General features: G+C 47.4%; 1 protein-coding gene across 3 annotated transcripts in view; it reads left to right on the forward strand.

Moving 5' to 3' along the window:
* Positions 1-27,914, forward strand: part of PPFIA3 (PPFI scaffold protein A3) — a 159,885-nt gene that overhangs the window by 66,365 nt on the left and 65,606 nt on the right. For 2 of the 3 annotated variants that reach the window (XM_075328205.1, XM_075328206.1), the window contains exons 4-13: positions 6,400-6,564; positions 10,922-10,996; positions 11,088-11,168; positions 15,429-15,650; positions 15,787-15,933; positions 17,801-17,935; positions 23,472-23,555; positions 23,816-23,947; positions 25,893-25,955; positions 27,740-27,819. In XM_075328205.1, coding sequence (XP_075184320.1) covers positions 6,400-6,564; positions 10,922-10,996; positions 11,088-11,168; positions 15,429-15,650; positions 15,787-15,933; positions 17,801-17,935; positions 23,472-23,555; positions 23,816-23,947; positions 25,893-25,955; positions 27,740-27,819 — 1,184 coding nt within the window. The remainder of the gene's footprint in view (positions 1-6,399; positions 6,565-10,921; positions 10,997-11,087; positions 11,169-15,428; positions 15,651-15,786; positions 15,934-17,800; positions 17,936-23,471; positions 23,556-23,815; positions 23,948-25,892; positions 25,956-27,739; positions 27,820-27,914) is intronic. The other variant, XM_075328207.1, reaches the window with a different exon arrangement.

A 27,914-nucleotide genomic window follows, 5' to 3' on the forward strand; every position in this document is an offset into this window, starting at 1 on the left:
TCCTATTCTCTACCCGGGGCTCTGTGTCCTCTTTCCTTTAGGGAATCAATTTGCCAATATTGCCGGTCCTTAACATCTGTACTCGTCATGATACTTTGGAATTCCCGCCCTAGGCACTCTCTTCATCTCAGGCTCTCTGTCCCGTCCTGGCCCGTTACCTTATTCATTATAAACTCGGGGCTCTACAGGTAGCTGTCTTCTCCCAAGACCCGTCTCTAGTTGGTCAATCTGTTCTTCGGTCAATTTAATTCACTCTCTTTCTTTGGATTCAGGACCACACAGTCTTCTACCCTGGTCTCCTATCTCACCAGGGACATCCAATGCAGCTCTGCTCACTATTCAGACCCTAGGTCTGTCACTACTGCCTGCTAGGGCCTGTCTGCCCTCCTGACCGTCTCTTTTCTCTCACTCTAGCCCCTCACACTCTGGACTAGTCCCAACATTAACTCTGTCTTACTCTATTGTTGAAAAATGCATACTTCAATATTATTCATACACATCACAGTTCACATTATCCATCTTAAAGGAAACCTGTCACCAGAATTTTTCCTTATGACCTACAGCCACCACCAATATGCCCTTGTGTACTGCATTTTAGAATACTGTATTTAAGTGCCCATTCTGATCTGAATAACTTAAAAAAGAGGTTTTATTATACTCACTTAGGGGGTGGTCCGGTCCGATGGGTGTCGCTGGTCTTGGTCCGGTGCCTCCTCTCTCCTTTCCATCGCCGTCCTCATTCATAGCTCCGTATGGATGATGCGTCCTCCATCTTGTGCAATCCCTGTCCTCCTTCCCAGCTGTGTGCGGATGACGCGTCCTACGTCATTGACACACAGGCCTCCATTGCAGTCCTGCGCATGCACAATATGATCTGCCCTGCTGAGGGCAGAGCATAGCACTGTAATGTGCAGGCGTGACGAAAGGTTAAAGACCGCCCACACATGCGCACTACAATACAATGATCTGCCCTCAGCCAGGCAGATCATAGGGCCCATGCTCAGGGGCGCAATGAAGGCCTCTTTGTAGATGACATAGGATGCGTCATCCACATGAAGCTGGGAAGGACGGCAACTGCACAGGATAGAGGCAGCGCCAGACCCTAGAGCTGTGACGCCCATTAGACCTGACCGACACCCTAGGTGAGTATGATAAAGGTGTTTTTTTCATTATAGAGAGCAGCCTAGGCTCTTATATACAGTATTCTAGAATGCTGTATATAGGTGCTCACTGGTGGTGGGCACAGCTCATAAGGGAAAAACCTGGTGACAGGTTCTCTTTAACAATACTGATATCTTCAAGGGGGAATGTGAGCAATATGTCCATCCTCTTACCTGCTCGTCTGACCCCAAAAACACCTCCAAAAACTCATTGGTTATTATGCATTGCTTATATAGCATTATCATATTTGATAGCGCTTTACATACTTTATCATCACTGTCCCCATCTAAATTCCTATCAGTATGCCTTTGGAGTGTGGGTGGAAACCGGAGCACCAAGAGGAAACCCACCAAAGATGTTGTCCTTGGTAGGATTTGTACCCAGGACGCCAACAAAGCAACAGTGCTGACCACTGAGCCACCGTGCTGCCTGCTCGTTAGATTTGTCGGCCGGGAATTCCATGTGAACGTGGCCTTAATGTGCCTTTAGACAGTGTGATGTAGGTGTAGTGCCTCACGGGGCAGATCGCATTTAACCTACTCGTTGCCGGGTCGTCGACTGTCGTCGTCACGAGCGGCCTAGCCCGGTTCCGTTGCCCCGAGGCGTATAGAAGATGGCTGGGAAGGGATGTTGGGGGTAGTTGTGAGGTGTTTGTTGAAAAGCCACCTGTGGTATGCGGCCAGGGAATGAGTCATCGCTGCTGTCGCCGTCCTCTGGGGTAGAATGTGACAACATGGACACCCAATGCCTTGCATGGGTTAAAGTTTCTTAAAATTCAGCCGGACATATTGTTCTTTTGTGTGCTAACTCATGTTTGCTAAACCATTGTGTCTGCCAGGCCCCTCTGAGCATTCATTGTAATGTAGTTGTGTATTGCTAATCTAATGTAAATTACCTTAGTAGCCATTATCTAGTCTGTGACTTGCAGATTTCATGTAGATATCCTCAGTCTTTCTATGCACATCATTTAAATGAATATTATCCATGCAGCTTGAAATTCATCCAATAAGAGAAGCAACCTTGTACAACCAATCCGATAAGGGCACAGTTTATCCTAAGGGAAGGTTATGGCTATAAAAGGGATTTCTTTAAGTCACCAGGTGTTGATGGATGTGCATGATCCAGTCTAAGCTCTTAGGAGCTGGCTAGAGGATCAGGATACCTTGTGGCTTCAATCTATGGACTTCGGTTCCGATTGGAGACCATATCCACAGTCTAGGGATTTTGACTCCAGCTGCCAGGATTATATCATCATACCAGAGACTACTTAAGGAGGAAACCCAGGTTGGGACAATTCGGTCACCTGGTACAGACTTTGCAGACCTCAGCCAGCTTCCTAAATCTGGCGTTATTCCAGTCATGGTGGGTGCCCGTTGAAAGCGGGGTGCTGCTGGATTGGAGTAATTAGCCCTGGAACTTCTGAGGCATGGACATTCTAAATCCCTGGTGAGCCAGCGGAAGGGTGAGACTCTGTTGCCTGTTACATTTGAGTGTTTTGCTGGTTATGTGTTATGTGCCGTTAATATTTTGGGGATCCAATAAAGTCTAATTATTGTGATTCCCTCACCCTGTGTTGTTTGAGTAGTGTTCCGCCCACGGTTAAGGAGGTCGTGCGTTCAGTTGGGATGAGCCCTGAGCCACGCTGTCTTTCTAAAGGCAGCTGGGCCAGAGGACAAGAGCACCCACTGAGCCACGTGTCTCCACAGATGGTATAAGCAGCCGGAGATGATATCGCTCTCCACAGGTAGAGCGGGCCCCGGGGAGGATGATGAGGGGAGTAGTAATGGCGGCTCCGAGCTGCAGTTGTTGTGATTCAGTGACCGAGGAGCATCAGAAAAAAGGACAAAAACTGGGAATCCCAGAGTGTCACCAGTGTGGTTGGAATCTTAGCGGACTGCAGACCTCACACGGACACACAACTAGAAATAGCCGTAGGACTTGCCTACGATGACCTGGTCACCTCGACACAGCCGGAGAACTAATTATTCCTACAGAGAGAAATACAAGAAAAGGTAATCTGCCTCAGAGCAGTCCCCCAAAGATATAGATAGCCCCCCACATATAAAGCTAAGGTGATGTAGGAAAATACAATACACAGGAAGAAAACAAATTCAGCAAAGATGAGGCCCAAACTATCTATATAGGAAAGGATAGGAAAGAGCACTGTCTGCAGCCGTGCAAAACCCTAGAAAATACCAACACGCCTGATATGGAAAAATATTGAGTTCACACGGACTCTGCCCCTACTATATCAGTACTCTGGTGTTACTGGGATCCAAGCAAAACACTAATATAGAGGAGGGACTGAAATCAGTACCAAGCATGACAAAACAAAATATACTGCAGAAAATGAAGCAAGGAACACAGACATTCCAAGCAGTGAATGATCCAACTCCACACAAGAAAAATCAGAAAATAAGCCTTAGTACCTAAACAGCAAACAACAAGTAAATGGTTCTAAGCTAGTGAGACTGGGGCCCCTGTTGAGGGCATCCTGTAAATGCCACTCTGTCGGCGACCCCTTTATTACCCGACCCTAGTCCAGTCCCCAGTGGGAACAGGGCAACCTGGTGTGTATTTGAGTGTGTAATGTGGTGAAACCAGGACTGACCTCCTCAGGAACTGGGTTTAGCATTACACCCAAATTTGGGTGCAATACTCTGACGCGACTGAAGCCTCAGGGGCGCCACATAGGCTCATTAGGCTGTGCGCCAACAGTGAGTTTTTGACGCTTTGTATTTTCAGTTCATCAAAAACGCAGCGTCTTGCAGTTCCAGAAAAGCGGATGGGATTTATACGAATCTCCTGCCCTCTGCGCTTCTTTATTTAGAGCATGACACATCAAGAAGTGATAAAAAACTTGCATTCCATTTTTTTCATTGTTTGGTCATTTTGTCAATTTTTAACATTGGTGTTTTTCTAGTATGGGGAACTTTGATCTGTGGCAAGGATCAAAATCAGACGTGCCTCCATTTTCTGGGGCAGAAACTCAGTTCTAAAAAAACCCAACCCAAAACGGACATGTGAACAGTTCTCTAGACTGTATGTGTTTATAGGTGAAAAACACTGGTGCAACAAGTACAAAAAAAAACCCAAAATGGACATTGCTTCATGAGTTAATTGTCACACAGAGTTTTGCACAAACTTTGCCGACTATCATGGCAGCGTTGGGCTCTATTCACATTGCAAATTCTGACACTCCACCCAGTGGTTCCTCTGGTGTCTCTAATCAACACAGGCAAACTCGAGCGTCGACCTGCTGTGTGCTCATAGTCAGAGATAGTTAACCTCTGCTAGTCTGCTTGTTAGGCTCTGTTGATCACATGTTGTTAGGAACCCAATCACATCTGATCCTCACATATTTAGGCTGGATGAAATGTTCTACCTATGCCAGCTATAGGTTATACTGTGTTGGTCTGTGTGTTCCAGGCTTTTTAGAAAATATTGCTTTTTGCCTGTAGTAGTTGTGGAGTTTACTTGTTGACACACTGCACATTCCTCCTTATCTTTTATTGTCTTATACCTCTGTGAGTGTATGCTGTGTGACAGAGTTTGGGTTTCCCCTGTCTGTCTATTGTTTTGTGGATTTAATCTCACTGTTCCAGCCTCCCTAGAGGAGGGGGAATCAGGTCAGGCTGCTCAGGAGCAGGGCCAGGAAGGAGACTCAGGCATCCCCACCGTTAGGGGTATCCCTGAGATTAGTGATAGCATATGGCCCCCTAGCCTGAGGGTCAGTTTAAGAGCTGTGGTTTCCTGCTATCCCCATAGTGCTCGACTCCGAAAGACCCCTGACAAATTGCTAATAAGAAATGCTTGAAAGACTCTTCCTATTCATTTCTATTATGTTCAGGATTTGTGGCTACAAAACCACTTGGATATTTCTTTAGAGCTTTGCCTAAAAAAACTATAGTATTTTTTTCACTGAAGAAATATGAGAAAATTGTCTTTAAAAAAAAAGAGCATAAAAAGCTCGAAGAATAACATTAACAAAAACACTTCAGGGCTTTCCCCCAAAAAACGGATACAATTTTGACAAAAATTGTGTGATTGCTCAAATTTATCAAGACGATCTAAAGGAAAACCTTTCATTGTTGCCCTCACAGCCAATCACAGCACAGCTTCCATTTTATCAGGACAGTTTAGGAAATGAAAGCTGAGCTCTGATTGGTTGCTATGGGCAACAAAGACGGGGGGGGGAGGGAGATTTCTTTCAGACTGTTTTGAACAATGAGGCCTGTGACCCCCCTCGTAGGGACATTTATGTTGAATGCTTGTTTGATAATTGCCCACGATATAATCACCATGGAGCCTCGGCCTAATGGGGAAAAAAAAGCCTATTTAGAGTTCACAAAATGAGGGAAATAATAGCCTTAGAAATCAAATTCTTTCACGATAGAAGAACGGCAGTGACCTGGGTGGCAGCGACACCTGCGGGGGTTGGAAAAGTAGCTTCACGTTAAATATTGTGGTCTTTGTTAGCCGTCCCTCGTGGTGCCGTCCTCAGGAAGCCATTAACTATAATCCCTCGGTGCATTGTGAAGCTGTTAGTCTTTGATATCAGACATGCAGGAGGTTAATAAAAAAGTGTTTGGTCTACTGAGATTATATTTTCTTCGAGTACAAATAAGTACAGAACAGACTGTTCACTCGGTAAAATCTGTTATTGCAGCGCCAGGCTTCTGGCAAAGAATGATTACTAGATATTAGAAAATCTCCACTGCGAGATATTGCGGCACAGAGCCGGCTGCCATCATCTTAAAGGGGACCTTTCACTGTATTTTTTTATTTAAAATGACTTACTCCTCTAATTACTGCTGTCCCACTGATTCCGGAACAGTTTTTCTTTTTTTTCTACGTCCCTCCGTTCCAAAGTTATGCCCCCAGTTATAAGAACTCTTCTGTGGGCGTTTCCTTTTACCCTCCTCTGATACTGGCCAATCAAAGCATGGCCACACCCACAGAAGTTCTGCGGCACATAACCAGTTGGTTTAAGGGAAAATTTACATACTTATTACCGGGGGGTATAACTTTGGAACGGAGGGTCACAGAAGAAAAATAAAAACTGTTCCAGAATCAGTGTAAGAGTGACAATTGGAGGAAATACTCAGTTTAAATAATAAAAAAAATCCTTTAAAAGGTCCATTTTAATGTCTTTAACATTCCAGCAGTGTTTTTTTTATTATGTTCTGCTTTGCTGTAATTTTTATCGAACTCTGAATTTTCTCCGTTTATTTTTAGCTCTTGTTGGAACACTTGGAGTGCTTGGTGTCCCGGCACGAGCGATCACTAAGGATGACTGTGGTGAAGAGACAGGCACAATCGCCTGCCGGGGTCTCCAGCGAGGTAGAAGTGTTAAAAGCTTTGAAGTCCCTCTTTGAGCATCACAAGGCTCTCGATGAAAAGGTAACATATCTCATGGTTTTGTCATAACGAAATATAAAGAGTCGACCTAGCAATACCTAAAGCCTCATTCACACATCAGTATTTTTGCATCAGTGATTCATCAGTATTTGTATACCGAAACAAGAAGTATCTCAAAAACACAGAAAAGGTGTGAATCTTTCAATTATAGTGTTTTTCTGTGAGTTCCACTCTTGGCTTGGCTTATACTGATGCAAAAATACTGAAGTGTGAATGAGGCCTAAAGGGAAAATCCTGCCATATATGACCTTCAGGTGTCAGATTCATGCGAGAAGATTATGTAGAACGAACATTCGAACAATTGCTTCTTAAAAGGAAAATAAGGTAATCAGTTGATCATGGTCGGCCAGATTTATTTAAAGAGCACTTTTCACTGGATTTTTGGAATTTATACTGAGTATCTCCTCTAACTATCAGTTCTCCACTGATCATGAAACAGTTTTTCTTTTTCTTCTATGCCCCTCCATTCCAAAGTTATGACCTCAAGTATTAAGGGTGTAAATTTTCCCTTCAACCGACTGGGCGTATACCACAGAATTTCACTGTGGGCGTAACCATGTTTTGATTGGCCGGCATCAGATGACAAACACCTACAGAGAAGTTCTGTGGTACACGCCCAGTTGTTGAGGAAAAGTTGTTTCATTACTACCAGGGGCCATAATTTTGGAATGGAAGGACACAGAAGAAAAAGAAAAACTGTTCCACTTTCAGCAAAACAGTGGCGATTCTTTGTGGTACTCAGCTTAAGGGTACTTTACACGCTGCGACATCATTAGTGATTGCTAGCGATGTCGAGCGCGATAGCTCCCGCCCCTGTTGCTCGTGCGACATTTGGTGCTCGCTGCTGTAGCGAACATTATCGCTACGGCAGCGTCACACACACATACGTGGTCAGCGACGTCACTGTGACCGCCGTACAATCCCTTCCTCAAGGGGAAGGTGCGTTCGGCGTCATAGCGACGTCACTGCGGCGTCACTAAGCGGCCGGTCAATAGAAGAGGAGGGTCGGAGATGAGCGGGACGTAACATCCTGCCCACCTCCTTCCTTCCGCATTGCCGGTGGACACAGGTAAGGAGTTGTTCGTCGCTCCCGCGGTGTCACACATAGCGATGTGTGATGCCGCAGGAACGACGAACAACATCGTAACGGTGGCAGCAGCGATATTTAAGGCCACTTTACACACTGCGGGGTCACAGAATTCGTGACGCACATCCGGCCTCGTTAGCGATGTTGTTGCGTGTGACACCTACGTGCGATCGAAAATCATCGGAAACACGTGCAAAATCGCTAATCGTTGACATGCTCCCCTATTCCCAATTATTGTTGCTGCTGCGTGTACGATGTAGTTCGTCGTTCCTGCGGCAGCACACATCGCTATGTGTGACACCGCAGGAACGAGGAACCTCATCTTACCTGCGGCCGCCCGCAATGAGGAAGGAAGGAGGTGGGCGGCATGTTACGACCTGCTCATCTCCGCCCCTCCGCTTCTATTGGGTGGCCGCTTAGTGACGTTACTGTGACGCCGAACGAACCGCCCCCTTAGAAAGGAGGCAGTTCGCCGGTCACAGTGACGTCACTAGGCAGGTAAGTAGTGTGACTGGTCCGTGCGATTTTGTGCGCCACGGGCAGTGATTTGCCCGTGACGCACAAACTATGGGGGCCGGTACGCACGCTAGCGATCTCACTAGCGAGATCGCAGCGTGTAAATTGGCCTTAAGGAAATGAACGATGTGTCAATGATCACCGTTTTGGAACGATTTTGCGATCGTTGATTGTCGCTCATTAGTGTTACACGTTGCGATGTCGCTACCGGCGCCGGATGTGCGTCACTAACGACGTGACCCCGAGGATATATCGGTAGCAATGTCGCAGCGTGTAAAGCCCCCTTAACTTTTAAAAAATTCTTTGATAAGGCTCTCTTTAACCTCTGACAATCAATTGTTCATGCCTGGGGAAGCTATGGAGGGTTTGGTTCAGGTCAGGAGACCCTCGGCCAGTTCGTGAGTTATGGAGTTTTTGAAATTGCCACGCGATTCTAGGTTTTTGTCAGGTTGTGCTTGCTTGTTTTAAATCATTGTGAAAAATGTACTGGACTCGCACTTTTATCCTACAGGGACGAGTCTTTCCAGTTCCGCAATGGAATATATTGCGTTTAGCTTGGCAAAAAAAGGGATTAGTTTATGCTCCGAGTAGGATGAGTACACAACATCCTTTGTTGTATACTGCCTGCCGTGATCCAAGCACCTAGATGCATGGGGACTAAGGAACTTCATCAATATTTTACCCCCTTAAGTTATACAGCCTGCCAATTCATATGTATCTGGCAACAGCTCGGAGCCGCTCATAGCACAGGTTCCCACTAGTCAAACATAAGACCTCATTGTCATGAATATTGGCTCAGATTGTCAGGTATAGAAATAGCTCTCACTACCAGGGGCGTAATGCAGAGGTCCCGACCACCACCGGGCCGAGAGGTGAAGGGGGTCCACCAACCCCAGCACTTACTTCAGCTGGATGTGCATCCTCTGCTTTGTCAGGTCCCTGCACTGCAATACATGCTAACAGCCAAACAGAGGCTGGTAGCAGATGCCGGTGTGCCTGGGGGTGCATGGCAGTGACATCATGCGTCATCATAGCAAGAATGCTGGTCAACTGCTGGGCACTGCGCTGGCTACGAAAGAGAACGCCGCTCGACTTGGGAGCAGAGGAAGGGGACTTTATATACACCAAAAAGGAGTCCAGGACCCAGGATGGGAACATATATGCCATGAAGGGGCCCAGGATGGGGATATATTTACCAGGAGGGGCCCAGGATGGGAACATATATACCAGGAGGGGCCCAGAATGTGGACATATATACCAGGAAGGGCTCAGGATGGGGAACATTTATAACAGGATCAGGACATATATGTCACTTAGGGGACCAGGATGGAGACATATATACCAAGATGGAGATATATATATATATATATATATATATATATATATATATATATATATATATACCGAGATGGGACCAGAATAAGGATATATACCAGGATGGGAGACATATATACCAGGATGGAAACTTATATACCAGGAAGTGGAAAATATAAACCAGGATGGGGGAATATATATATACCAGGGTAAGGGACATATATCAGGTTGGGGAACATTTATACCAGGATGGAGTACATATATACCAGGATTGGGGATATTACTAAAGGGGGTGGAGCTCTTAAGCCTTTAGAGGATTTAGGACGCTGCAAGGGCCCATACATCTGACCAACATGCCGAGGGGGGGGGGGACAGGTCCAAATTTTGCATCGGGCCCATTGGACTCTAGTTACTCCACTGCTCACTAGTAGTGAAGGATAAACGCGACACCTAGTGTCCGTTCATGGACCCTCAACACGAACTTCTCAGGGAAGTCCATGTTACTGTTCGGGTTCTGCCACCCAGTTACAAATAGAAAGAAAAAGGAAAAGTGAAACAAAATGGGGATTAAAACAGGACCATTATACTTACTGAGTCTCCCTGAAGCTTTTACACTGCTTCCTGGTTCGGTCATTAAATCTCATGCAAATTCACTGCTACCCACGCCCACCCTCTGTGACAGCATCTGTGCTTGGTTGCAATCAGCCTGCCGGCATGCAGGTGACTGTGAATTGGTAGCCCTCACATTAGCTGTCTGCGTCCCGACACAGATAAAGCAGACAGCTGGAGGCTGCAGCTCCCAGTTGTGTGCATTATCTTGACTATGTATCAAAATACGAGGGCACGATAACAATGAGCCTTCACGGCCTGAGTATACCAGCCCCCAGCTGTCTGCTTTATCTTGGCTGGGTATCAAAATTGAGGTGAGGGGCCTACGTCATTTTTTTAAAATCATTTAAATAATTTTAAAAAAGCATCATGGTTCCCTTGTATTTTTATATAGGGCTCCAGCTGTCTGCTTAATCGTCGCTGGGTATCAAAATATGGGGGACTGTATGCCATTTTTTCCAATAATTTATTTATTTTTACACTTCACTTCGAGAGCCAGACAGCTAGTGTGAGGGCAGCCAATGACAGACGCCGGCAGTCTGACTGCAACCAATCACAGAGGGTGGGCAGGGGAAGCAGTGAATATTCATAAGGCTTAATGAGTGGATTCTATGGCCTTATTCCCAGTGGAAGTGACTTACAAAGAATTGATAAGCTATTGGTGAAGGAACCTAGTTAGTTGCGTCAAATGGGCAAAGCACAAAGGATCAATGTGCAAACTAATCAGATTCTAACTGATATCTGGTCGTTATTTTCAATACGTAACCCCGGTATATATTTGTCAACTTCGGTTTTTTTTTTTCAATGCAATAGGTCCGAGAGCGCCTCCGTGTGGCCCTTGAAAGGGTGGCGGTGCTGGAGGAAGAGCTGGAAATGTCCAGTCAGGAGGTGAGAGCATCCTCAGCTTGTTCTTAGTCATCGTCACAGTATCTCGATGTAGGAGATATAATGTCTGCCGCCTGGCCTCTTCTTCTTCCAGTCTCTTTCACTACGAGAACAGCTTGCAAGGAGGAGGTCCGGAATCGATGACGGCGGTAAAGATGGAGACTTGCAGAGCTCTGTAAGGATTCCATAGTCATTTTTTTTTTTTTTATGAGAGAAATGGAAATTTGCAGCATGATATCAGGATAAAAGGGGAATGGAGTCATTTCCTAGTACACGTTTATCTATAAGTACACACAGATGATGGAGGAAGAAAAAGTGGTCTTCATATAATGTATGGAGAAGAGTATTGTAATCATTGAATTCAGGTCCCTTCGCCCCGGGATATAACATCTGGCCCTTTACCCCCGGTGTATAACATCCGGCCCTTTACCCCCGGTGTATAATATTCGGCTCTTTGCTTCTGGTCTATGACATCCGACCCTTTGCCCCACCCCCCGGCTTATGACATCTGGCCCTTTGCCCACCGGTGTATAACATCTACCTCATTGCCCCCCCGATGTATAACATTCCGCCCTTTACCCACTGGTGTATAACATTCAGCCGCTCACCCCCAAGTGCATAACATCCGGCCCCTCACCTGCCAGTGTATAACATACGGCCCTTCGCCCTCGGTGTATAACATCTGGCCCCTCACCTGCCAGTGTATAACATACGGCCCTTCGCCCTCGGTGTATAACATCCGGCCCCTCACCTGCCAGTGTATAACATACGGCCCTTCGCCCAAGGTGTATAACATCCGGCCCCTCACCTGCCAGTGTATAACATACGGCCCTTCGCCCTCGGTGTATAACATCCGGCCCCTCACCTGCCAGTGTATAACATACGGCCCTTCGCCCAAGGTGTATAACATCCGGCCCCTCACCTGCCAGTGTATAACATACGGCCCTTCGCCCTCGGTGTATAACATCCGACCCCTCATCTGCCAGTGTATAACATACGGCCCTTCGCCCTCGGTGTATAACATCCGGCCCCTCACCTGCCAGTGTATAACATACGGCCCTTCGCCCTCGGTGTATAACATCTGGCCCCTCACCTGCCAGTGTATAACATACGGCCCTTTGCCCTCTGGTGTACAGCATCCTTCCCCTCACCCTCTGCTGTACAACATCCGGCCCTTCGCCCCCAGTGTATAACATCCAGCCCTACTCCTGTGGTGTATAACATCCGGCCCTTCGCCCCCAGTGTATAACATCCAGCCCTACTCCTGTGGTGTATAACATCCGGCCCTTCGCCCCCAGTGTATAACATCCAGCCCTACTCCTGTGGTGTATAACATCCGGCCTCTCGCCCCCAGTGTATAACATCCGGCCTCTCGCCCCCAGTGTATAACATCCGGCCCATTGGTGTATAACATCCGGCTCCTCGAATACTAGTGTAAAACATCTGGCTTCTGGTCCATAACCTCCTGCCCCTAGTCTCCATAGTGTATAATATCTGGCCTTCCACCCCCCTGGTCTATAACCTCCTGCCCCTAGCCTCCCTGGTGTGTAATATCTGGCCTTCCACCCCCCTGGTTTATAACCTCCTGCCCCTAGCCTCCCTGGTGTGTAATATCTGGCCTTCCACCCCCCTGGTCTATAACCTCCTGCCCCTAGCCTCCCTGGTGTGTAATATCTGGCCTTCCACCCCCCTGGTTTATAACCTCCTGCCCCTAGCCTCCCTGGTGTGTAATATCTGGCCTTCCACCCCCCTGGTTTATAACCTCCTGCCCCTAGCCTCCCTGGTGTGTAATATCTGGCCTTCCACCCCCCTGGTCTATAACCTCCTGCCCCTAGCCTCCCTGGTGTGTAATATCTGGCCTTCCACCCCCCTGGTCTATAACCTCCTGCCCCTAGCCTCCCTGGTGTGTAATATCTGGCCTTCCACCCCCCTGGTTTATAACCTCCTGCCCCTAGCCTCCCTGGTGTGTAATATCTGGCCTTCCACCCCCCTGGTGTATAACCTCCGGCCCCCTGCCGTGCTGTCTGCCTTTACTAACATGTGACAGATCGGCTGGTGGTACAGAGCTCACTGATACCAGCGCGTCCTGTGATAGGAGTCACCGAGATAACACGTCCTTTCATGACATTTCTTTCCTCCTAAATCTTCCCCACCACCTTCGACTGATTTATTGAAAAGTGGAAGTAACCGCAGTGACAACATAACATTACAGCTCGGGGGGCCTGAGTGCTGAGGAGCAGAGGGCAGAAAAGTCACCACCACTCTGCTGACCCCAGAGTCCAGACCTCTGGTTACAACAGCACAAACACTACTCTCACCGGGAGCTTCATGGCCGAGCAACTGCATCCGTACTTCACCAAGCACAATGGCGAGCCATACGTCACCAAGCACAATGCCGAGCCATACGTCACCAAGTACAATGCCGAGTCATACGTCACCAAGCACAATGCCGAGCCGTACATCACCAAGAACAATGCCGAGCCGTACATCAACAAGCACAATGCTGAGCCATACATCACCAAGCACAATGCCGAGCCGTACATCACCAAGCACAATACCAAGCCGTACATCACCAAGCACAATGCTGAGCCGTACATCACCAAGCACAATGCCGAGCCGTACATCACCAAGCACAATGCTGAGCCATACATCACCAAGCACAATGCCGAGCCATACATCACCAAGCACAATGCCGAGCCATACATCACCAAGCACAATGCCGAGCCATACATCAACAAGCACAATGCCGAGCCATACATCACCAAGCACAATGCCGAGCTGTACATCACCAAGCACAATGCTGAGCAGTTCATCACCAAGCACAATGCTGAGCCGTACATCACCAAGCACAATGCCGAGCTGTACATCACCAAGCACAATGCCGAGCCATACATCACCAAGCACAATGCCAAGCCGTACATCACCAAGTACAATGCCGAGCCATACATCACCAAGCACAATGCTGAGCCATACACCACCAAGCACAATACCGAGCCATGCATCACCAAGCACAATGCTGAGCCATATATCACCAAGCACAATGCTGAGCCGTACATCACCAAGCACAATGCCAAGCCATACATCACCAAGCACAATGCCAAGCCATACATCACCAAGCACAATGCTGAGCCATACATCACCAAGCACAATGCTGAGCCGTACATCACCAAGCACAATGCTGAGCCATACATCACCAAGCACAATGCCGAGCTGTACATTACCAAGCACAATGCCAAGCCATACATCACCAAGCACAATGCTGAGCCATACACCACCAAGCACAATACCGAGCCATGCATCACCAAGCACAATGCTGAGCCGTACATCACCAAGCACAATGCTGAGCCGTACATCACCAAGCACAATGCCGAGCCATACATCACCAAGCACAATGCTGAGCCATACATCACCAAGCACAATGCTGAGCCGTACATCACCAAGCACAATGCTGAGCCAACATCACCAAGCACAATGCTGAGCTGTACATCACCAAGCACAATGCTGAGCTGTACATCACCAAGCACAATGCCGAGCCATACATCACCAAGCACAATGCTGAGCTGTACATCACCAAGCACAATGCTGAGCTGTACATCACCAAGCAGAATGCTGAGCATCGGATGGAGTGGTGTAAAGCTGCCACCACTGTACTTTGGAGGAGACGTGTTCTTTGGAGTAATGGATCACACTGCTCTATCTGCATCTGATGGACGAGTCTGGGTTTGGTGAATGTCAGGAGAACGTTACCCCCTGACTGCACTGTACTAGCTGCTACTAGCTGCACAGTTTGGTGGAAGAGAATAGTGCTATGCGGCTGTTTTTCCGGGTTCAGCCTCGGCTCCTTAGTGCCAGTGAAGAGAAGTCTTAATTCTTCAGAATATCAAGACATTGGGGACAATTGTGGCTTCCAGCTTTGTGGGAAAAGTTTGGGAAAGACCCTTTTCTGTTCTCTATGACTGTGTCCAGTGCACAAGCTCCATAAACACATGGCAGGGGTAGTTTGGTGGAAGAACATGATTGACCACATAGAGTATGGACCTCAGACCCATCTAACACCTTTGTGATGAACTAGAATGAGATTGTAAGCTTGGCCTCTACCCAACATCAGGGTTTGGCCACACAATTGCTGTTTTGGATGAATGACAGAAATTCCCACAGATCCCTGCAAAATGTTGTAGAAAGTCTTCCCATAAGAGTAGAAGCTGTTATAGCTGCATTAGGATAACTCCATATAGATGTGGTCACTAGAAGCTTCCTTCTGAAGCATTCACCTATCTGTTTGAATAGGTCCAAGAGGCTCATTGCCTTGATGTTCTGCACCGTGCCTAGTGCAGGTAGAACCTCTCTGGCTACTATACCTTTATCTGTATCTCACAGCAGTAGGTCAACCCCATGTAAGCAACATATTCGATCACTTGTGTTATTATGATTTCAGACCATCTTGAATGGCTCCACTCACCACGAGCTCCGAGGAGGGCGGGAAACGGAGCTGGAGGAGATGTTGGAGAAGCAAAGGTTAGAGCTGTGCCAGCTGAAGGAACGCTTGACCATGATGTGCCGCCAAATGGCCGAACTGGAAGAAGAGTTAAACACTGCACAAAAAGATCTTATCAAATCCGAAGAGGTCAGCGCCAAACTGCAGCGTGACCTCAAAGAGGTAAGTAGAGGAAGGTCCTACTTTGGTGTCTCCATGCTTTTGCATTTCTTCATACCAGTAATGGATTCCATGTTACATCTGTCTACACACAAATGTTTTTTGGTTCTTTTTATTGAGCGGTGTTTTCTGTTTTCAGGCTCTGGCGCAAAGGGAAGATATGGAAGAACGGATCACCACATTAGAGAAGCGCTACCTGAGTGCGCAAAGAGAGGCCACGTCACTCCATGATGTCAATGACAAGTTGGAAAATGAACTTGCCAGTAAAGACTCCCTCTATAGACAGGTAAAGTTTGGTGGAAATTATGGTTTTCATAATAAACTTCTACGATTGGTCAAATCACTGACCCACGACAGTTGGGCGGTCATTTTTTTCATAGAAGGAGCCCTCTAAACTAATATGGGCACAGGTTAATTATTTAGACCCCCAGTGGTCAGATGTAATCTAAACCGGAATTTGGTAGAAAGTGTTCAGTTCTCAGTCAGCGCCATCAGAGGGGACATGTAGTATTACATGGTGCCCATTGATATCATTAGGTAGTCTGAGCCAATTATAGACAGGCTTCAATTAATTAATGGTAACCTGGGGGAGTCTAAACTGCAGTGAGGTCACATGAGGCAGACCATATAGCCTTCTCCGGCTGGCTGACAATGTTCTCTCCTAATCCACCCATATATATATGCACGCTCAGGTTGGCTGAGTATGCATGTGTTCTCAGTAAAAAGCATAGCTACTTGAGTAGCTTATCTTCCCAGAAACAAAGAGATCGATTATTTAACATTGTGATCCTTATCTTCCTCAACAGTTGCTATTGGGAGGTCCTTATAGACATTAGATAGCCAACAACTTTGTACAATATACATCTAATGTGTATGACTAGCTTAAAAAAGTTGTCCCCTACTATTACATTGATGGCCTATTCTTAGGATAGGTCATCAATGTCTAATCAGCCGGAGTCCGACACCTGTCACCCCCGCCAATCAGCTGCTCTCGGTCCCAGCAGCAGGCAGCCGGAAATGCTCAGTCCTGGAGCTCCTCCATCTTCTTATAGTGGCCGCAGCTGGGTACTGCCCATCCTCCTATTCATTACATTGGTAGGCATATCTGCTGTACCCAGCCACGGCCACTATCAGAAGATGGAGCAGCTCCGGAACTGAGCATTTTCTGTTGTCGGTATCGAAAACAGCTAATCGGAGGTGGTGCAGGGTGTCGGATCCCGGCTGATCAGACATTGATGACCTATTCTAAGGATACAACATCAATGTAAAAGTAATGGACAGCCTCTTTAAATTCTCCCATACACATTAGTTGAAAGTTGACCATCTGATACATATGGGAGCCTCTCAACATTGTCTGTCGGAGAGAGAAATATCGGGTAGTTGACATTCTAATGGCCAATCCTTTAGTTTGTTGAGTCTTACGATGGCCATACAGATTAGAAGGCTGACGGCTGAATGATGTTCTGACCAACAGCCATTTAGCCCTATCCCATATACAAGATCACCTGCTCTGCCAAGTGCTCCTCTGATCTATATAAGAAAGCCACCGACTGTCACGTTGGCCTTCGGCTTATCTTGTTTGGCCGAGCGCTCTTGTGTTTTTTATGTGAGTGGCTCTGGTTGCCATGTTGGTCGGGAGCTTGTCTCCAGAAGAGCAATACAATTGTCAAGTCTAAAATCTTGGTGGTCTGGAATGCCTGATTGACCTCCCCCTCCCACCAGTCAGCTAACGTTCCCATACACATTAGAGTGCCGGCCAAACCCTTTGGTGCGCCGTCATCTCTATTATTCTCGTTCTTTAGCTGCAAGGTACCATTATGGGGGGATGTAGTTTGGAAGGCCGTAGATGTCCCGCTGCTGATGTAGATGGTCAGTGGACGTTATAATGGCTGCCTTGGACCGCGACCTTAGATTATATACAGGGTTCCAGGTCATTGCCCAGAGATTCTGACCTTTACATTATGAGTCTGTACTATGCTATTGATCTGCCTGCTCACTAAAAGGGAAATTAGTGATGGTGGATTAGAAATGATGACATAGGGTCTCTTCCAAGCAGTCTCGATTTATGGGGCTGGCGCTCCCTTATCCTTGTCCTCCTTGCTATTGACCATTCACTTTTTGTTTTATTGCTGACTTGTTTAGTCTCTTTGCAGAGTGAAGAGAAGAACCGTCAGCTTCAGGAGTGGCTGGAAGACGCCAAGCAGAAGCTGCAACAGACCCTTCAGAAGGCGGAGACCTTACCGGAGATTGAGGCTCAGCTGGCTCAGCGAGTGGCCGCTCTCAGCAAGGTATCTATACTTACATGCTGCCTAATCAGAGCACACAGCGGGGGCGAGCGGTCAGGGGGCCAAATGGCTTTCTTATTCAGTCTTCTATGCCTGGATTACAAGTCAGGGTTGTTGCATAATTGGCATGAAATTACATGTATTAAAACAAGAAGATATTGTTTATTAAAAAGAAATACTTAAAGGGGTTTCCCATCTTTACCGTCAAGAGTCTGGACTCGCATGTTCCAACCCTAGCGTGACGATAGTCACTAATGACCAATCGTGTGCACGGTTGTTAAGTGTTCTGGTGTCAGATACCAGGAGAGGTCGTCAAGGACCAAGGGGATAAACAGAGGCGTAGTCCGGTTAAGGTCCGGTGTCAAAATACCTGGAGGGTGGTGGATAAGAGCAAAGGGGCTATACAAATGGATGGTCAGAATGAGGTCCAAGGTCAGGCAGCTATTGATCAATCAGAACACGGGAATACAGGCCACAAGCACCACTGAATAGAGTGCTATGACTGGCAGAGTTCTGGAAGAAGCTGCAAAGCTAAGTAGCTGGGCAGTCACCGGGAACAGGGAGCACCTAAATAACCCAGCACCTCCCAGAACCAGATTGGATGACTGAGCTGTCACTCAACACAATAACAGCTCAGCACACTCCAGTACCAAATTGGATGACTGAGCTGTCACTCAATTTACCGATAGCTCAGCACTCCTCAGTACCAAATTGGACAACTGAGCTGTCACTCACCAAACAGAGCCCAGCTCGTCCTGATTCTATAGTACAGCAAACAGCCATTCATTGCTTCCTAGATGCACTGAGCGGAGCAATCGTGACACCTACAATGGGGATCCCTGAACTCTTTTGTGGCGCTGTGATTGGAGAGGTGGCTGCGCAGGCACAGATCACTCTTATGGCACATGCTTAGCCACCGCACCATCCACAGTGGCTGACAGACAGGGGTCAGGTCCTTTTCCCATAACTATCCAAAATACATTCTTAGCCCTTACTTTTTAGATGGAGAGTAGCACTAACACTGCTATCCCCAAAACACATGCATTCTTGGATTGGTAAATTGAGTTTTATCCCAAGAGAACAAAAGTATTGAAACACAACATATCCAAGCCATGGGATTATATACACCCGGGGCCTTCTGTTAATATTAAAGGAAGCTTGTTATGTGCAAAAAATGGTATTATCCTGCAGATATGGAGTTAATCTGCAGGTTATCACCGTTCTGATGCCATGCTGCCACTACGCTCAGAAACTAGCTGCAGGGAGAACATGAACTTTATTCCTCCTGGCAGCATCAGGCTTTCAGTCATAGAGGCGGGACTTACACAGTTTCAGTCACTGCTCAGTACACAGTGAGCGGCATCTGTAACCGCTCCTCCAGCACTGACTAACAGCTGCCTCTGAACTGCTGAGCCGGTTGTTCGTCAGTGCTGGGGACGCAGTTACATATGCTGGTCACTATGCACTGAGCAGTGACTGAAGCAGCGCCGGCCACTCCTATATGACTGAGAGGGCTTTGTGGGGTTGACTAGCGCTCATCTCGCTTGTTCATTGCCTAGGGCCCAGTTCAGGGTCAGCCAGGGCTAGGTGTCCTGCTTGGTACATAGGTGCGGAACCTATCTAGTGACGTCAGGGGAGCCAGAGGCCAGCCGAAGGGCTTTTCAGGGGTCACCATCTCCTCCCCTCCCCTAGACACAAAGTTTCTCTCTTCGTACCCCTCTCTTTTTGCTAATCACTCTGTATTTCCCCATACCTAGTGTGACACACACACTGTAATGGCTGGTCTTGAGTATTGGATCATACCACTGTGCCATGGAACATGACAGTGTCACACACTGTGTAATGGTCGGTCTTGAGTATTGGATCATACCACTGTGCCATGGAACATGACAGTGTCACACACTGTGTAATGGTCGGTCTTGAGTATTGGGTCATACAATGGTGCCATAGAACACCACAGCTCCACACACTGTGTAATGGTCGGTCTTGAGTATTGGGTCATATCGTGGTCCCATGGAACACCACAACTCCACACACTGTGTATTAGTTAGTCTTGAGTTTTGGATCATACCATGGTGCCATGGAACACCACAACTCCACAGACTGTGTAATGGCCGGTCTTCAGAATTGGATCATACCATGGGGCTATGGAAGATGACAGCACCGTACACTTTGTAATGGCCGGTCTTCAGAATTGGGTCATACCTTGGTGCTATGGAACACGAAACTCAATGGCCGGTCTCCAGTATTGCAGATCCCAGTTAATCCCAAGTTAATGGGAGCGGAGTCTCAGTACCTAGGAATGGCCACTACACACTGTATAGAGTAGTGGTGTTTCAGCTCCATACACTTTGCACTTTCTGCTGCTAGGTATCGACTAATAGGTGAGGGAACCGGGCATCTGACCCCTACTGATCTCATATTGATGACCAGCCCCAAGTAGAAGTCATCAGTATCTCCATACCACACATGAGGATAACATACTGAACACTGAGGGGTGCTAACATTGGGACCCTACCCAATCCAGAGAACAGGATTTTGCTGAACCACATCTGAATTGAGCAGAGGTTGAGCATGTACACCAAGTAGGGGTGTACCCAGGGGTGGGATTCAAATTGTTAACAGCAGGTTCCCTATAAACCCCGCCCATTTGAAAACCACACCCATTCTGTAACCACGCCCGTTTTGTAAGCCACACCCATTTTCACGCACTTTCCTCAACCAAAATAATACAAATAATTTAAAGTAAAATCTCTTTCCCCTTCTTCCCCTCCTCTACCGTCACTCTCCTGTCCAGTATCAGTTGCTCCAGTAATATTGTATTAAACAGTTTTTCTACAATTTTTAAAAATCACTACTAAAGGAGCCCTGCTAAAATTGGAATGGACGACCTTCCCCATACAGATCCCATCCCATGTGTCTGCTTTTCCTGTGCACATCCCATCCCATGATGGCCTCTTTCACCTGCAGAGCCCATCCCATGTGGCCTCTTTCCCCTGTAGATCCCATCATGGCTTCTTTACCCTGCAGATCCCATCATGGCCTCTTTCCCCTGCAGATCCCATTCCATTATAGCCTCTTTCCCCTGCAGATACCATTCCATTATGGCCTCTTTCCCCTGCAGATCCCATCCCATTATGGCCTCTTTCCCCTGCAGATACCATTCCATTATGGCCTCTTTCCCCTGCAGATCCCATTCCATTATGGCCTCTTTCCCCTGCAGATCCCATCCCATTATGGCCTCTTTCCCCTGCAGATCCCATCCCATTATGGCCTCTTTCCCCTGCAGATCCCATCCCATTATGGCCTGTTTCCCCTGCAGATCCCATCATGGCTTCTTTCCCCTGCAGATCCCATCATGGCTTCTTCCCACTGCAGATCCCATCATGGCCTCTTTCCCCAGCAGATCCCATCTCATTATGGCCTTTTTCCCCTGCAGATCCCATCATGGCTTCTTTCCCCTGCAGATCCCATCATGGCTTCTTCCCACTGCAGATCCCATCATGGCCTCTTTCCCCTGCAGATCCCATCTCATTATGGCCTCTTTCCCCTGCAGATCCTATCCCATTATGACCTCTTTCCCCTGCAGATCCCATCATGGCTTCTTTCCCTTGCAGATCCCATCATGGCCTCTTTCCCCTGCAGATCCCATCCTATTATGGCCTCTTTCCCCTGCAGATCCCATCCCATTATGACCTCTTTCCCCTGCAGATCCCATCATGGCTTCTTTCCCCCCCTGCAGATCCCATCATGGCCTCTTTCCCCTGCAGATCCCATCCATTATGGCCTCTTTCCCCAGCAGATCCCATCTCATTATGGCCTCTTTCCCCAGCAGATCCCATCTCATTATGGCCTCTTTCCCCTGCAGATCCCATCATGGCCTCTTTCCCCTGCAGATCCCATCATGGCTTCTTTCCCCTGCAGATCCCATCATGGCTTCTTTCCCCTGCAGATCCCATCATGGCTTCTTTCCCCTGCAGATCCCATCATGGCTTCTTTCCCCTGCAGATCCCATCATGGCTTCTTTCCCCTGCAGATCCCATCATGGCTTCTTTCCCCTGCAGATCCCATCATGGCTTCTTTCCCCTGCAGATCCCATCATAGCTTCTTTCCCCTGCAGATCCCATCATGGCTTCTTTCCCCTGCAGATCCCATCATGGCTTCTTTCCCCTGCAGATCCCATCATGGCTTATTTCCCCTGCAGATCCCATCATGGCTACTTTCCCCTGCAGATCCCATCATGGCCTCTTTCCCCTGCAGATCCCATCCCATTATGGCCTCTTTCCCCTGCAGATCCCATCCCATTATGGCCTCTTTCCCCTGCAGATCCATCATGGCTTCTTTCCCCTGCAGATCCCATCATAGCTTCTTTCCCCTGCAGATCCCATCATGGCTTCTTTCCCCTGCAGATCCCATCATGGCTTCTTTCCCCTGCAGATCCCATCATGGCTTATTTCCCCTGCAGATCCCATCATGGCTTCTTTCCCCTGCAGATCCCATCATGGCCTCTTTCCCCTGCAGATCCCATCCCATTATGGCCTCTTTCCCCTGCAGATCCCATCCCATTATGGCCTCTTTCCCCTGCAGATCCATCATGGCTTCTTTCCCCTGCAGATCCCATCATGGCTTCTTTTCCCTGCAGATCCCAGAATGGCCTCTTTCCCCAGCAGATCTCATCCCATATAGCTCCTTTTCCCATATAGTTTCCATCTTATGCGGCTCCTCTCCCCTGCAGATTCTTGTCTCCCTGCATCTTCAGCTCACTGAGCGCTTACCTGCTCCAAGCACCGGCGGCCTTTCCTCTGTCTTCCGTCCTCCTCCGCGGCACTATGCAGGCACACTGACGGACGCTGGCAGGCGGCAGCAGGATGAGCAACCTCACCACACTGCTGTGACCTCTGCAGCTTCAGCGCGTCGCTGCACGCAAGGTCAGGGAGCAGACAGGCTCCACTGAACCTGGAAGTGCGGCGCGTACAGAGGTACGGGGATTCATTTGTGTTTGTGTCTTAAAAACATTAACACAAGTCAATACAGAGAACCGGATCACCGGAGCCGTTTCTTGTCGGTTTGGGGAACCAGTTGCTATTTTTTAACAACCTGTTCGCCCGAACTGGACAGAACCGGCTGAATACCACCCTTGGGTGTAACTAGAACCTAGGTGTGCCCAAAACTTCTCTTTGGCCCAGATATGAAGACCAGTACTATTAAAGAACGACGATAGATGGTGCATTTTCGAGATTTTGCAATGGGACCCATGAGCTTCAAGTTATGCTACTGGTGCCATTAAGGCTCCATTAATTCTCTATGGAATTGTCAGATAAAGCCGAGTACGGTGCTTGGCTGCTGCTGACAGTGCCATAGAGAATAATTGGAGTGGAGGTGAGCGTGCCCAACCTTTGTTCTCGAGATCGGTGGCAGTTCCAGAAAGCTGCCTGTAACTTATCCCCTACCTTATATATAGGGGATAAGTTCAGAATTTGGAACAACCCCTTTGAGCGAAATTGTCTTTGACTACTATTTTAATTTTCCTAACAACCAGGCAGAGGAGAGACATGGGAACTTTGAAGAACGCCTTCGTCAACTTGAAGCCCAGCTAGAAGAGAAGAACCAGGAACTACAAAGGGTAGGAACTACTTTATGGTCAACTCCTTGTCCACCATCCCATAGAAAGTTGCTCCTCGTGGGCGGGTGTTCCTCATTACACTCAGATTCGGCATTCACCATCATCGTTCTGTAATTCTTTACTATAGATTTGTAGTTAGTAATCCAGAATTGGTCATCCGTGTGGACCACTGATGCATTTTACTTAGAGAATGTATGAGGACCAGGGTTTGGAGGTCACACTCCTACTTGTGCATGCTGAACGTCTGCTGTCTCCTCCAGGCCCGTCAAAGGGAGAAAATGAACGATGAACACAATAAACGTCTGTCGGAGACTGTCGATAAACTCCTGTCTGAATCTAACGAAAGACTGCAGTTGCATCTTAAGGAGAGGATGGGAGCCCTGGAGGAGAAGGTAATGTATCCAGACCATGGGTTGACCGATGGATCCTTTCATCATGTTCTGTTTTTTTAGCCATAGCCTGTGACAGACATGAGCCTGCGGAAAGGCTGCGAGCCGCCAGATGCCACGAGACACTCTGTATTTTCGCACCTTGTGATTTGTATTCAAGCGTCCAAAGCCCGAGAACTTGACAACTGATTTATCTAAGAAGTGTCATCTTAGTTACACTACGCCCCCCTATAAATGATTGATGTCACTGGGATTTATTTTTTCTTTGTGTGTATTGGAACAACACAAAAAAAACAGAGAACAAAAAGCAAATAATTTCACAAAAACCCCAAATATGGTCCAGACAAATTGTTTTCCCCCCCTCAACTTAATATTTGGTTGCACTTCTTTGGAATAAATAACTGCAATCATTCCCCTCCTATAACCGTCCACAAGCTTATTACTCCTCTCACCTGGAATTTTGGACTCTTCTTTATAAACGGTTCCAGGTCTCATATTTGAAGGCGTCTTCTCTTCTCCCAACAGCAATTTTAAGATCTCTCCACAGGTGTCAATGGGATTTAGATCCGGACTCTTTGCTGCCACTTCAGAACTCTCCAGTGCTTTGTTTCCATCCATTTCTGGGGCTTCTTGAAGTGTTTGGGGTCATTGTCCTTCTGGAAGACCCATGACGTAGGATGCACACCCAACTTTCTGACACTGGGCACTACATTGCCACCCAATATTCTTTGGTAATCATCATATTTCATGATGCCTTGGACACAGTCAAGACACCCAGTGCCAGAGGCCGCAAAACAACCACAAAAAAAACCTCTGAGCTTCCACCATATCTGACTGTAGGTTATGTGTTCTTTCCTTTGTAGGCCTCATTCCATTTAGAGTAAACAGTAGAATGATGTGCTTTACCAAAAAGCTCTATCTTGGTGTCATCTGTCCACAAGACGCTTTCCCAGAAGGAGTTTGGTTACTCAAGTACATGTTGGCAAACTGCAGTCTGGCTTTTTTATGTCTCTGTGTCAGCAGTGGGGTCTTCTCCATAGTTTCATTTCATTCAGATGTGGACGAAGAGTTTGTGCTGATACTAATGCACCATGATCCAACAGGACAGCATGAATATGGATATTCACCATCCGGACTATCCTGCGTTAAAACATTTCATTAATTTTTCTCTGCCGTTCCATGTCCAGGGAGATTAGCTACAGTGCCATGGGTTGTAAACATCTTGATATATGTTGCTCATCGTGGGCAAAGGAACATCAAGATCTCTGGAAATGGACCTAATACCTTGAGATTGTTGATATTTTTCAACAATTTTGGTTCTCCAGTCTTCAAACAGTTCTCTTCTCCTCTTTCTGTTTTCCATGCTTAGTCTGGCACACACAGACACATAATGTAAAGGCTGAGTCAACTTCTCCCCTTTTTATCTGGTTTCAGGTGTGATTTTCATATTGCCCACACCTGTTACTTGCCACAGGGGTGTTTTGAATGAGCATCACATGCTTGAAGCGAAGGTACCAACAATTTTGTCAGGCCCATTTTTGGGTTTTTGTTTGAAATTATGTTCAATTTGCTTTTTTTTCATCTGCTTTTTTCGTGTTGTTCCAATACACACACAAAGGAGATAAACGTGTGTGATAAAATATGTATAATTGTAATAATTGTCTTTCCCGGAGGTGGACTCTCCACCGCTTTAAATGTCTGTGCCATTGCTCGGGACACTGTTTTTGCCATCTACCACCTCTTATCCCATAGAAAAACTAAGCTTTTTAGGGCACCTAAGACAGTTGGATCCAGTGGAGAACTCTTTAATCTTTGCTGATTTGCACTAACCTCTCACCTTCTATCTCAGTAACCAGCGCTCCTGGCCGCCCTCACTATGCGTTTCCTCTGCTCGCTGTATACTTACTATATACTGTCTTCTCCTGTTTGCTTGCTTACCCTCTCTCAGAACACTCTCTCGGAAGAGATAGCTAACATGAAGAAGCTGCAGGACGAGCTTCTGGTCAATAAGGTTTGTACCACAAGAGCTCACAGACCAAGGGAGCGGTATTCCCAGTATAAATGAAATAGTAGAGTACCCCCGATTGGAGCTGGACCGGGGGTGAACAGCCATTTGCCATGGGTGCTGGGAGCAGGACCAACGCGATCAGTTGTTTGCCAAGGTTTTTGGAATCTTGATTAGGGGCAATGAACATTTTGCCAAGGGTGCTGGGAGCAGGACGAGGAGCGCTCAGCCATTTGCCAAAGTTGCTGGGAACAGGACTAGGGGATCAGCCATTTGCCATGGGCGTTATAAGCAGAACCTAGGGGTGATCAGCCATTTGATTCCCCTGGCCCTGCTCCCAGCACCCATGGCAAATGGCTGATCCCCCTGGTCTTGCTCCCAGCACCCATGGCAAATGGCTGATCCCCCTGGTCCTGCTCCCAGGATCCATGGCAAATGGCTGATCGCTCCTGGTCCTGCTCCCAGCACCCTTGGCTGCCATTTGCCATTGGTGCTGGGAACAGGACATGGGGCAATCAGCCATTTGGCATGGGTACTGGGAGCAAGACCAGGGGGATCAGCCATTTGCCATGGATGCTGGGAGCAGGACTAAGGGTGATCAGTTGTTTGCCAAGGTTTTTGGGATTTTGATTAGGGGCAATGAGCATTTTTCCAAGGGTGCTGGGAGCAGAACTGTGGGTAATCAAGCATTTATCATGGGTGCTGGGAGCAAGACCAGGGGGGGTCAGCCACTTCCCAAAGGTGATTTGAGCAGGAGCAGGGGCGATCAGGATCAGCCATTTGCCATGGATGCTGGGAGCAGGACCAGGAGGATCAGCCATTTACCATGGATGCTGGGAGCAGGACCAGGAGGATCAGCCATTTACCATGGATGATGGGAGCAGGACCAGGGGCGAACAGCCATTTGTCATGAGTCTTGGGAGCAGGAGCAGGGCAATCAGCCATTTGCCATGGGTTTTTGGATCAGGGCCAGGGGATCAGCAATTTGCCATGGGTGCTGGGAGCAGGGCCAGGGGTGATCAGCCATTTACCATGGATGCTGGGAGCAGGACTAGGGGGATCAGACATTTGCCATGGATTTTTGGATCAGGACAAAGGGGATCAGCCATTTGCCATGGGTTTTTGGATCAGGGCCAGGGAGAACAGTCATTTGTTATGGGTGCTGGGAGCAGGGCCAGGGGCGATCAGCCATTTGCCATGGATGCTGGGAGCAGGACGAGGGGGATCAGACATTTGCCATGGGTTTTGGGAGCAGAACCAGGGAGAACAGTCATTTGTTATGGGTGCTGGGAGCAGGAGCAGGGCGATCGGCCATTTACCATGGGTTTTGGGAGCAGGTTTAGCTGTTTGCCCCAGGTCCTGCTACTTTATATGTTCGTTTTTACACTCTGAGATGCTCGTTATATAAAGACTTTCTATATTCACTACTCCAGTCCATTTTTCGGATCAGACGCCCTTTATATTCAATGGGAGTGTTATAAAATGACGTTGTACGGACACCATCCTTATTCTTTCTGTCTTTTATTGATCCGCTGCAATTAGTAATTAATAATGAATTCAGAAAATTGTATTTGGCCTTTTATTATTAAATAGTGGATGTCAACAGCAGACCTACGGATTACTTCCAGAACGCACGATTTATGCAAACACTCGACCGAACCGTAATACCGCCATACTGTGTCTGTCTACTGCTAGCCTGCTGGCATGTTATTTTCCGCTTTCTTCTTGCACATCGTCTTCGGTCATGTAAAGCTTACTAAGTAATTCTTTCTCCTGTCTTCTTCCTTTAGGAGCAGCTCGTGGCTGAGATTGAGCGCATGCAGTTAGAGATCGACCAGCTGCGAGGTCGACCCTCATCCACATACTCCAGGTGAATCATTTTTTCATTTGAACGGTTCTAGAAGCGGAACATTAATATAGATGAACAAATCTGTACTACAAAAAGTATATGATAAAATAAAGTAT

This window comes from Anomaloglossus baeobatrachus, chromosome 11, assembly GCF_048569485.1.
Source record: "Anomaloglossus baeobatrachus isolate aAnoBae1 chromosome 11, aAnoBae1.hap1, whole genome shotgun sequence".
NCBI lineage: Eukaryota > Metazoa > Chordata > Amphibia > Anura > Aromobatidae > Anomaloglossus > Anomaloglossus baeobatrachus.